The sequence below is a fragment of the Somniosus microcephalus genome, chromosome 19, assembly GCF_052327205.1.
Source record: "Somniosus microcephalus isolate GS21.2 chromosome 19, FLI_Smic_1.0, whole genome shotgun sequence".
In the NCBI taxonomy this organism is placed as follows: Eukaryota; Metazoa; Chordata; class Chondrichthyes; order Squaliformes; family Somniosidae; genus Somniosus; species Somniosus microcephalus.
The window spans coordinates 26,842,959-26,855,749 of record NC_141005.1 but is presented as its reverse complement, the minus strand read 5'-3'; the positions used below and the strand labels follow the sequence as shown (position 1 = coordinate 26,855,749).

Below are 12,791 nucleotides of genomic sequence, written 5' to 3'. Positions count from 1 at the left end.
CGTATCCTTCAACATTAGGAAGTTTTGATAGATCGGCAGCAGCTCGGTCCCGTCGGTGCCAGATATCGCGAAGTTTCCTGTAGAACGATTTGCTACATAGGAAGAGGAGCAGGCCATTCATCCCCTCGAGTATGTTCTGCCATTCAGTTAGATTGTGGTTGATCTGTATCTCAACTTCATTAGTAACTAGACACGAACAGCTTCAATTGCTGTTTGTGTCTAGTTACTAATTTGCAGTATTATGGATGTATTCATCATCCTGGAATGGGCTGACAACATACATAGGAGTAACTGGGCTTTTATATGTTGTGAATTGAGGTTTCTGTGCACAGTTGACACTGCAATATTATGAAAGTGTAAGTTTTGATGCGGTGGGATACCGAAGTAGATAATTCAGCTTCAAATTTTAATTTCAGTTTACGTCAGGCTTTTCTTGTCCCATGTTTGAAACCCCCAATGTAATTTCAGGTCCTGTGATCTCTAACTAAATTATTTTAATTTTCACAGCCATGCTCCAAATCTTCCACCGTTCCCTGTTTATGATCTTGTGTCCCCAAGTGCCATATTAAATAGACTGTCAAAAACACAGGATAAACACTAGCTTTCTTGAGTAAGCTAACACAATTAGCCTTTCTTGTGAATTTTATGCACCAGGGAATAGCTGTTGTTGTATTTTAGACCAATTTTGACATTAAAATAACAAATGCAGAACCGGTTAAATATGGTGAGGAACAAAGAATTTTTTTTACTTCCTTTTCACCTCTCGCCATTTGTTTTATATTTATTTAAATTTTTGTCACTATTCATTATTATTCATTCAGTTTTCTTTTTTCAGGTTGCTCTGCCTTTCCAGCCTTATTTCTATGTTGCCACAAAGAAGGTTTGTAGAAAATCACCCATGAACCTGGCCAAAAAGTGAAAATAAGCCAAATATATGTAGCAACAAGTTTTTTGCATGCATATGCGCTGTACATAAGCGTACCCACAAATTTTATGTTAACTTTTTTGTATAAATAAAAATGTAAATGCTTGGGTATGATTTATGAATGCAACTTAAACACTTTGCGATTGCAGAGTACAAATGGCACTGTTTTGAATAAGCTGCTACCGTGATTAGACAAAATACTTTGAGGAGCAGGGCTTTAAGAACAATGATTACCTTCATTGTGAGGAATATACCTGTGTTAAAAGGAGCTTTAAATTGAAAATAAAATTGTAATAAATTGTGGAATAGATTGCAGTGATGACTACTTCAGAACTTTTTTTTTAACAGGGCTGTGAGCGAGAGGTTTCATCATTCTTGTCCAAGAAATTTCAAGGCAAATTAAGTAAAATATCAACCATTCCGAAAGAGGACTTGGACCTGGTGAGTTTTTACTCTACCACTCTTTTTGTTTCCTTTCTCTGCCCCCACAAAAAAAATGTTTGGGTGGTATATTATAACCTTTAACTATGCTTTTCTACAGCCTAACCACCTGGTTGGCTTGAAGAGACTCTACATTAAGCTCGCCTTTAACACAGTTGATGACCTGATAAAAGTTCGGAAGGAGATTTCCCCGGCTGTTAGGAAAAACAAAGAGAGGGAGAAATCAAATGATGCCTATACTGTTATGTTGTCCAGGTAATTCCGCCACTGATGGTGTTTGTGTCGTGTTTTCATCGTTAGAATGCTGCTGTTCTTGGCTTCCCACCTTCTGCAATTTCTCTGTTCTTTAGGACTAGTCTTGTAATAAGTAACACTCTTGGGTTCTGAGAAAGGTTATAATGGAGTGTACTGAGATTGCCATGATAAATATCAACACATCATAATGCACCAGTGATTGATCCTTCAGATGTAGGTCAGTTTGAAGCCTGTAGCACAACAAGTTGGTTTTCTTCTTACCCTAAATGCATCTTTTAACAAATTGTATTGGCTTTTTAGTTCTTTTGGATGCTGCGACAATAACAAGCACTTTTGAAGAATTCGGTTTCTTATAATATCCTAATTTAATTTCAAACAAAAAAGTACAAAAATGAGCCACTCCAGAGCAGGTTAATGGAGATTTACAGTGTGCTGATGGTGGAGCACAGTGTGCAAGTGACTCCGAGCCGTGTGTTGCTACTGCAGCATGCTGCACCATGGCTTTGTGTCTTGTGATTTCCTTGTGTAAAGAGTTTCAACTGTGGCTGCAAAAGGAGCTACAGACTTGAAGACTTTCGCTATAAGGAAGAAGGGTCATTGGCCGGCTCTTCAACGACTGCCAACGTCACAGTAACCAAAGGGCTATAGTTATTTACAAATTATTTGACTGACAAGGAACAGAGTTAGGGTAAATAGCTGTTGCTCTGATTGGAGAAGGGTTGGAAGTGGTGTATCTTGGGACAATGATGGTTGCACTTTTGTTCTTGGCGTACTATACATAAATGACTTGGGCATAAGGTGCGCAATCCTGAAATTTACTGGTGACACAAAAATAGGGGGGTTGGAAAACAGGACTGAAAACCTTCAGGAAGACATAGATGGGTTTATAGAATGGGCAGACGGGTGGAAGATGCAATTTAATGTGGATAAGCATAAGGTGGGAGGAAAAGCAAGGAATGGGGTGCACCCTTAGACATTGAAGGGTGTGGATAAGAATTATAGAGAAAAAGAGTTTGTACAAAACATTGATTAGGCCACTGTGAAGGTACTTTGTGCAGTTTTGGAAGCCCTATTATAGAAAGGACATTTAAGCCAGTAATGAGGGATCATCAGTTTAAAATTGTCAGGGTGAGGAGAAATGTTAGGTGAAATTTATTTGCACACCAGGTTGTGGAGCATGGAATGTTTTGCTATGGAGATTGGTTGAGGCAGAAATTGTATCTTTTAAGAAAAAATTGGCTTAATGTTTGAAGCAGGTGCAGGGCTATGAGGAGAGAGTGGAGCAGTAGGATTAGTCTTGGATTTTAACAAGGTAGGTAAATATGATTAGGAATGCTTGCTTGTGTGGAGGGTAAATGCCAACATAGCCTAGTAGGGCCTGGTTCCGTGTTGTAACTTGTAGGTATTTATTTGTTTTACGAAGAGCCGGCACAAATACAATGGGCTGAAAGGCCTGTGCCTGTGCTGTAAACTTCTGTGCTTATGTGGGCTTCAGGACAGGCCACCTGACAACTTTCTTGGCTGCAGGATGACACATATGAGACTGACTGAGTGTTAGGACAGTGGAAAAGCAGTTTTAAAATGTAATGACTTGCAGAGTTTCTCTTTGAATTGTCCACTCTACATTTTGTTGCGCACACTTTATATTGACACTAAAAATTAGATAAACTATTTTGTGATCTGCTTCAGTTAGTTCAACTTTGTAATAAGTGCTGGTAGGTGTTCCTGTCTGACGATGTAAGGAAACTAAACTAATTTAGCAGCTCTGAAAGAATCAACAATTTTGTCACTTGATAGAGTAAGAGAGGAAAAAATCTAGTGTGGGTGTGGTCCACATTGTTGTACCCAAACAGTGTGGAAGGTGTAGTGTGATGGTGCTACACGCTTATGAGTTTTCCTCTTCACTCCTGTTTCCCCCTGAAAGAGACCTGGAAAAACGTTGGCTGTCCTATCCCAACTACTGAGAAACTATGCATCCTAAAGAGGATAGGAAAGGACTGTGCACACTGAAATCACAAATGAACTAACATTTAGTTAGCTATTTTTAGGGATGATTTTTGTGGATTGTTCATTAATAAATTGCTGAATCCTTGTTGGTGTACAGGTAAGTTTCTGTAAAGTTATTCCTGCACTGAATAGGACCTTGTGACAATTCTTGCTACATTTAGTGATATTTGTTTGTAATGTAGTGCCTTGGCTGGGGGCAATGTGACTGAAGAGGAAGGAACATCCAAGAAAATTTCTGATCAGATGGAAAACATAATTGACATCCGAGAATATGATGTGCCTTATCATGTCCGAGTATCCATTGATCTGAAGATCCAAGTGGTGAGTACACCAATATTTTGTTGGTATTTATGGGCTGAAGTGTAAATAAACCAATGCTATCTCCACGATGATGGAAAGCTATTAACTGAATCTGAAACCAAGCTTGGCTTATAATTTCTGTGAAGTTGTGAATACCTTTCCACCCTCCCCAGCCGACACACGTTCTTCCGCTACTTGTGGCCAAGAGTTTAGCTGGTGACCTGTTCCCAGAGTTTGACTGAGCAACCAGGAGTTGCGTGAGAGCATTCCTTTGGCTAAGCCTCCCTTTCAATTTTAATTAAACTTGGGCACACATGGGGTGGAATTTTTCTAAACATATCAGGCTGTAGTGGGGCTTCATCCTGAAGTAGAGATTATTGGGAATAGAAGTCTAATGTTACAATTCTCCTGCCAGTGACTCCTGTTGGATGACTGCCACTGGTATTAAAGGTAGCTGCGCTTATTTAGATGAAATCTGAGCGAGGCAAGGTTATGAAAGCTTTATTCAAGTAGAAAGATAGTTCTGTAGTTTAGTCTATTTTCTGCAGTGTCAACCTGATTATGTATTGATTAGGATTCTTTATATGTTTTACCCTCGTCTTACTTTCTAGGCACATTGGTACAATATTCGAATCCGTGGTGGTATCTATCCTCCGGAAATCATACGTAGGGATGACTTGGTTGAACGACCAGTAAGTAGTAGATGACTGTACAGTTTCATCCAAATCTAATAGAAGCAAGATCTACCTACAGTTAACCAAGCCCCTTTTTTGTGTAAAACCCCAATTAGGAGCAAGTTTTCCTTTTCTTTCCCAATTGATCCGTGTATAATACAGTTCCATTGTAAATGTATGGTTGTGTCTACACTTTTTAAGTAACATTGCCAGTAGAATTTAGTTGCATTTATGCCTTGAAGGAACAAAATCCCAGAATTATTTTTAATGAGCTCACTAAAAACTTTTTAAAAAATTGAACTTGTATGTAATTTCCATTTTAGAAACATGTATTAATAGCAATCTAATAGCAAACATGGGAATCCAGAGTTATGCTAGTTTTTATACAAGTTCTTTATTTTTGGATGATTTGAATGGAATTTTACATTTTTTTTACACTATTGACTTTTCCAGGATCCTGTTGTTTTAGCTTTTGACATTGAAACTACGAAACTGCCATTGAAATTTCCAGATGCTGAGAATGACCAAATCATGATGATTTCCTACATGATTGATGGACAGGTTTGTTTAGTTATCTTAATAAAAATGAAAACTGCAAATGTTAAAGTTCAGAACAGGTTGATCAGCATGTGGAATAGCAAGAAACCCGCTATGCAGTTCTTGTATTTTTAAAAATTTAATGTCCACTCTATAGAGTGGGTCATGGAAAATACACCGAGCAACAGTGGGTTGAGTAGGGAAAAGAGACAGATTAAGTACTCCACTAGTCAACACTACAGCTTGAATCTACAACTGCATTTGAAGTCCAGTTAAACATTGGTAAGACTGAAACCATCGTCTTTGGCCCCCACCACAAACTCCGCAACCTTGCCACCTATTTCATCCCTCTCCTTGGCCACTGTTTCAGGCTGAATCAGACTGTTTGCAACCTCTGCATCCTATTCAACATCAGGCTGAGCTACTGATCCCATATCCTCTCCATCACAAAGACCGCTGACTTCCACCTCTATAACATCGCCTCATAGCAGCCCATCTTCTGCTAAAAGCCTCACCCATGCATTTGCCGCCTCCTCCAGTCTTGATTATTTCAATGCTTTCCTGGCTGACCTCCCATCCTCCACTCTTCATAAACTTCAGCTCATGCAAACTCTGGTCCCTGTATCGTAACCCACACCAAGTCCCACTCACCCATCACTCCTGTCCTTGCTGCCTCCATTGGCTCCTCAAACTTAAAATGTTCATCCTTGTGTTTAAATCCCTTCATGGCCTCACCCCTCCATCATTGTAACTCCTCTTCCCACGTTTCCCCCCCCCTCCCCACAAACACAATTCGTGGTTCCTCCAACTCTGGCATTTTGTGCAACCCCTCTATCATTGGCAGCTGTGCCTTCAGGTCCTGCGCTCTGTAATTTCCTCACTATACCCCTCACCACCTCTCTATCCTTTAAGATCCTTGTTAAAACCCACCTCTTTAACCAAGCTTTAGGTCAACCCTCCTAATATCTCCATCTTTGGCATGGCATCCAGTTTATTCTAATTATGCCTCTGATATGTCTTGGGATGTTTTTTCACGTTAAAGGTGCTATACAAATGCAAGTTGTTGTTGGAGTCTTATCAGCAGTTGCTCAGTGTTGAACAGGACAGTAACTGATGTATGACTTGAAGTGATGTGTATATATAATATTTTATCTCTCTTTTCAGGGCTATTTGATCACAAACAGGGAAATTGTTTCTGAAGATATTGAGGATTTTGAGTTTACACCAAAGCCAGAATATGAAGGCCCTTTTTGTGTGTTTAATGAGCCAGATGAGGTGGGTGAAATCTGTTTGATTAACTGGTCACTGATTTGATATACGATACATTTTAAACGTGTTTGTTGGGTGATTTAGCTTTTTACACTAAAGTCGAGTGTGTAGTGTTAGCCATTTGAGACTGGGGATCCCATTTCACAGGTATCTACTTCTGTCCAGTTTCCATCTTCCTCGTTTTACAGAAGTCACATTATGAAAAGACTTGACTTTTGCTAATGGCTGGTGAGCTGTAGTTACTCTGAGCTTTTACTTTTTATTGTGGTTTAGGCAAGCTTAATTCGGAAATGGTTTGAACACGTCCAGGAAACTAAACCCAACATACTTGTGACATATAACGGCGACTCTTTCGACTGGTGAGTCTTGTGTTTTCACTTTAGTTTTTTGTTTATTATTCATAGTGCAGTGACTGATGCTCCAGAATCTTTAAAGCTAGGGCAAGTGATTTGTTCAGATCTGCTCAAAGTGACATTTTCACCTTCTCTGGGACTTCTCAATTATCGGTTTAGCTGAGAGTAGCCATTCAGCCGATCTAGCTCACCCTTTCCTAGGAACTTGCAGTCCCTCTGTTATAGATGCCAACTTTTTAATGCATATGAATAATATTTGAGCAGCAAATTGCACTGCATAAGGTAAGTGTGGAGATTTAATGTGCGATGTTGGGGCCATGATAAATCAGTTGCCCTGTATGGCCAAGTCAGTAGTGTTGCAGTATTGTGATAGAGGACTCGGAATCATCCTGAATATCCCATTTCATTGAACTTGTCCTCTCTGTTCCTAAAAATTTAAAATTGAATGCAATTATAAATCTCAATGAACATGTTGGATTAGCAAATAGGGTGCTAAGAAGACTTTAAAAGACACACTTACTATGTACTTAAATAAAAGCAGAAAATGCGGTAAAGACGCAGCAGGTCAGACAGCATCTGTGGAGCGAGAAATGGAGTTTGTATTTCAGGTCCATGACCTTTCATCAGAACTGGAAGATGTTAGCGATGAACAGCTTTTAAGCAAGTACAGATTCAAGTACTGAGATAAAGCAGCTTTATCTGTAACATCTTCCAGGTTCTGATGAAAGGTCATTGACCCAAAACATTAACTCTTTCTCCCTCTCCACAGATGCTGTCTGACCTGCTGAGTGTTTATTGCATTTTCTTTTCTACTTCAGATTTCCAGCATCTGCAGTATTTTGCTTTTGTCTTGCTTTATAGTTCAATTTGTTGTAGGTAGATAAAAGGGACAAGGGAATTGTAGTGTACGTACCTTTAAGAGAGAACTACTTTTACAGCTCCTGTATACTGTAGTACCGGCAGTGACCACACCTGTATATAAGCCTTGAGCATGCCTCTGTACTGTCAGTCTTTAGACTACCCTCCTCCAGTAAACACCTGTTGATTGTTAAGTTACAGCCTCCGTGTAGTTATTGGAAAACATCCTACTCTAAGAATCACGGATTCAACAGGAATGGAGTTCCTACAATGTCTACAGGACTCCTTTCTAACCCAGTATGCAAGACACCCAATAAGGGAGGATTCGCTACTGGATCTGGTAATGGGGAATGAACCAGAGTAGATAAGAGAAGTAAACGTAGGGGAACATCTAGGCAATAATGACCATAATGTAATATTTAGGATCATATTTGAGAAGGACATAAGAATGACAAAGACCAGGGTAATAGATTGGAGAAAAGCTAATTTTATGGGGCTGAGAATAGAACTTGGGAAAAATAAAATGGACAACAATATTGGTAAACAGTGATGTAGAACAGCAATGGGAAACATTTAAAATGGTGTTCAACAGAGCCGAGGAAAAATATTCTGCTTAAAAAAAAGAACAAACTAAACACTAATGCGACACTGTGGATGAATAAAGACAGAAGGGAAAAATTGAGTGTAAGGAAAGAGACGTACACTAAGTACATGGACAGCAGAAGAGAGCAAGACAAGGGAGAGAAGTCAAAAAAACAATTAGGAAGGCAAAGAGGAATTATGAAATTATCAAGGAACATAAAATATTCTGCAGGCACATAAATAAATAAAAAAGGCAAGTCGGGATGGGAATAGGGCCATTAAGGGGCGATCAGGATAAAAATCACAGGCAGCAATAGCGAAATGGCAAAAATATTAAATAATTATTTTGCTTCAGTATTTACTGGGGAGCTGGATCAAGTGGACGTGACATCGGAAGATGAGATTAGAAATGATATAACCACATTTAAAGTTTAAAAAAAAGAAGAAATATTAAATAAACTAACCAAACACCGAGGATAAAACCCCTGCTCTGGACGGATTTCATCTGCACATTCTAAAATGATCTAGGGTGAAAGATAGCAGAGACACTATTGCACATATTTAATAATTCATTTGAAAAAGATGTAGTGCCAGAGGACTAGCAGATAGCTAATGTTTTTTATACCTATATTTAAGAAGGGAGATAGAACATGTCCAGGGAACTATATGCCAGTCAGCTTAACAATGGAATCCTTACTAAAGGAGAAAATAGAAAAACATCTAGAAACCAAAAATATAATCATGAAGTCAACATGGATTTCAAAAGGGAAAATCTTGTTTGACCAACCTCATTGAATTCTTTGATGAGGTAACAGAGTGAATAGACAAGGGTAATGCAATAGATGTAATTTATCTAGATTTCCAAAGGGCCTTTGATCAGGAACAACATAATCGACTAATGAATAAGGTCAGAGTAAGCGGAGTCAGGGGACAAGTAGCATAATGGATAGCTGGCTGGCTGAGAGACAGAAAGCAGAGTAGGTGTAAAGGGTAGCTATTCAGAGTGACAGAAGGTGGGAAGTGGGGTTCCACAAGGATCAGTGCTGGGACTACTGTTGTTCACGATTTATGTCAATGATTCAGACTTTGAAATCAAAAACACAATTTCTAATTTCTTTCTTCAGCACTTGGGTGGAAACTGAATTAACCAGAAAAGTTTATTTTCTACATTTGCAGCTGCAATACTGATTTCAAGTCACTAGATGTCACAAGCATTCTTTGTAGGTAGAATACAAAATGCATTGGTAACATTTATAACAGTGATACTGACCTGGAATTTGCGGTGGGTAATAACAGCGAACATTACGTCTTTGAAACGCCGCAACTTCAGAATGTAGCGCATGCGCATCCTAACACGGAAATCCTGAAGTTGCGGTCAGTCATTCACTGCTCCGACACTGGCTGCGCTGTGCCTGCCCCCCCCACCACAGCCAGCAATCAGTGTAATCTCTCAAATTATGGAAACTGACAACAACTTCGGCTCTTCCGTGGTAATATCGGCATTAAATACCCCATTAAAAGTTAGACCCTTTTGGATTAGTTGTAACTGGGGTTTTTACAACATATTGACTGCTAAACAAACATTACGGTTGTGAAAATTAATTTTAATTTTGTGGAGTGTCAAATTTATCAATTTTAATAAAAATAAAGAAATTCAGAAACTTAATTTAAAAAAAAAAAAAAAGTTTGTTCATCTTTATTTCAGGTTTACCTTTTCCCCATGTGAGAGCCCCAATCTTTGTTTTACTCTCAACATTTAAAAAAAGTTAGAATCAAGGGAGCTTACTCACTTCCTGGTTCTCGGTCTGTGTGAATTCTGCATTGTGATTGGCTGCTTAGACAGCTTGTTGACGTCACAGCAGCTAGCGTTCGGGATTTCCCATTAATTCATGCTGATTTTAACTGCATATCCGAAAAGCCGAACTTCTCTCCATAGACGTCGCAAGATCTTTGTGGGATGTTTACTTCGGGGCCGTTATTTTGCACTGGGGTCTGGAAGAGTCTTAAGTACAAGGCTTTCTTCAGAACTGTAATTTGCATTTGGTCTATGCTTTCCAGGCCTTTTGTGGAGACACGAGCAGCGGTGCATGGTTTGAACATGTACAAAGAGATTGGCTTTCAGAAGGACAGTCAAGGCGAGTTCAAAGCCAGTCACAGCATTCACATGGACTGCTACAGGTACAAGATTCGGGCTGATGAAGTTGTCAACTTTATTTGTACAAGGGAACTTAATAATAACATGGTTAATGTAGATGCCTTAAGATTGGATACATTTGCCTTTATTCCCCAGTTGGGAGTGCTTAATGTCAACAGTTGATGTCCCCAAAGTGGAAACTATCCCATTCCCCAACAATGACATCTTTCATCGTGAACAATTTTAAAACTTTTTAATGTACCCCATGCTTTCAGCAACGACTATTCTAGATATAACCTTCATTAAAGTGCCAGCCGGAGAATGAGAATGCTAGTCTTTACTGCCTTTGTGAGCAGTGACCCAGTGTCCTTCCATAATTGCCAGAACTTTGATTGTCAGTAAACTGCTCTGCACCTTCACTGACCTTCGCATTAGTGTCCCCCAAAAGGAAATGGATTCTGTTATTGCGCAAGGGGTCCACTTCACGTGTGGCCACTAAACAACTGCTGAAATAGAGAGTTGATTGCTGAAATAAAACAGAAAATGCTGGAAACACTCAGCAGGTCAGGCAGCATCTGTGGGGAGAGAAACTTGAATTAACATTTTGGGTCGATTACTGCATTTGATGGCTGATGTGATTTGATAAACTGCAAAATGTCCTTTTAGCAAGGGAGACTCCATCCCTTTCCTTGGCAACTGTCTGCGGCTTGGCCAGATTGTTCGCAACCTTGGTGTCATATTTGACCCCGCGATGAGTTTCTGACCATATATCTGTGCCATCACTAAGACCACCTATTTCCACCTCCGTAACATCGCCCGACTCCACCCCTGCCTCAGCTCAGCTGCTGAAACCCTGATCCATGCTTTTGTTACCTCTAGACTTGACTATTCCAACGCACTCCTGGCTGGCCTCCCATCTTCCACCCTCCATAAACTTAAGCTTCTCCAAAAGTTCTGCTGCCCATGTCCTAACTCGCACCAAGTCCTGTTCACCCATCACCCTTGTGCTTGCTGACCTACACTGGCTCCCAGTTAAGCAACGCCTCGTTTTTTAAAAAATTTTCATCCTTGTTTTCAAATCCCGACATGGCCTCTCCCCTCCCTACCTCTCTAACCTCCTCCAGCCCTACAAACCTCCGAAATGTTTGCGCTCCTCCAATTCTGGCCTCTTGAGCATTGCCGGTTTTAATACTCCACCATTGGCGGCTGTGCCTTCAGCTGCCGAGGCCCTAAGCTTTGGAATTCCCTCCCTAAACCTCTCTACCTCTCTCCTCCTTTAAGACACTCCTTAAAACCTATCACATCTGCCCTAATAGCTCCTTATGTGCCTTGGTATCTGCTTTTGTTTGATAATGCTCCTGTGATGTACCTTGGGACGTTTTACTACATTATAGGTGTCATGAATCTTACCATTCATGTAGAAATGACTCATGAGATAACACTGGATGGCCAGCTGGTGGCGCCGTCCAAGGAAAGTATAAATACTCGGGCGTGGGCCCAGCTTGCTCAGGACGTTTTTGTAACCAGGAACTAGTGATGTAACTAGAATCTCATGGTTGTGAAACAGTTGATTAAAGCCTTGTTTTATACTCTGACGAAGTGCTCAGTAGTTTTCTTATGTCAATTTAATCAACTGTTTCACAACCATGAGTTCTAGTTACATCACTAGTTCCTGGTTACAAAAACGTCCTGGGCAAGCTGGGCCCACGCCCGAATATTTATACTTTCCTTGGACGGCGCCACCAGCTGGCTGCCCAGTGTTATCTCATGTCATTTCTATATGAATGGTAAGATGCATGACAAAAGGCGCTATGTAAATGCATGTTGTTATAAACAAATTGCCTCCCATGAGCAGTGTAGTGGGCAATGATTTTTGTACCCCCTGCACTTTGGGAGTAAATTGCCACGGAAAGCTCAGATTTGTCTTGAGCATATTTGCTGAAAAGTAGTGGGGGTGGGTGCACCTCATTTTGTGAGGACTCTAGTATTCTTTGTTCCATATGTTCAGAATGGCACATAGAGCAGTTTGGGCTGATGTTGGACTGGAGTGTACTTTTTAAATTAAATGCCTTTTTCATGCCAGGTGGGTGAAGCGAGATAGTTACCTCCCTGTGGGCAGTCAGAACTTGAAGGCTGCAGCTAAGGCCAAACTGGGATATGACCCTGTGGAGTTGGACCCTGAAGATATGTGTCGAATGGCCACCGAGGAACCACAGGTAACAACAGCAGATAGGTAGTAGATGTTCAGAAGAGATGAATGAATAGGGGTTGCTTCTGCAGCAATTGCATGGGAAAGTGCCAGAAGGTGACGGGCAGAACTTGGGATGTTGGAAGAATGAACAAGGGTACCTTGAAGGAAACTGTATCGCTGGGAAGCAGAGATGGGATGGAAAGATGTGCTTGGTGGTGGGAAATATGGTACAAAACAATCTGGTTAATGCAGAGACCAGTGGTAT

General features: G+C 40.3%; 1 protein-coding gene across 1 annotated transcript in view; it reads left to right on the top strand.

Moving 5' to 3' along the window:
* pole (polymerase (DNA directed), epsilon) overlaps positions 1-12,791 on the top strand; it is a 120,210-nt gene that overhangs the window by 5,811 nt on the left and 101,608 nt on the right. The window contains exons 4-13 of the mRNA XM_085961447.1: positions 836-880; positions 1,274-1,366; positions 1,467-1,621; positions 3,811-3,949; positions 4,540-4,620; positions 5,056-5,163; positions 6,304-6,414; positions 6,682-6,767; positions 10,260-10,379; positions 12,419-12,551. Of these exons, the coding sequence (XP_085817573.1) occupies positions 836-880; positions 1,274-1,366; positions 1,467-1,621; positions 3,811-3,949; positions 4,540-4,620; positions 5,056-5,163; positions 6,304-6,414; positions 6,682-6,767; positions 10,260-10,379; positions 12,419-12,551 (1,071 nt within the window). The remainder of the gene's footprint in view (positions 1-835; positions 881-1,273; positions 1,367-1,466; positions 1,622-3,810; positions 3,950-4,539; positions 4,621-5,055; positions 5,164-6,303; positions 6,415-6,681; positions 6,768-10,259; positions 10,380-12,418; positions 12,552-12,791) is intronic.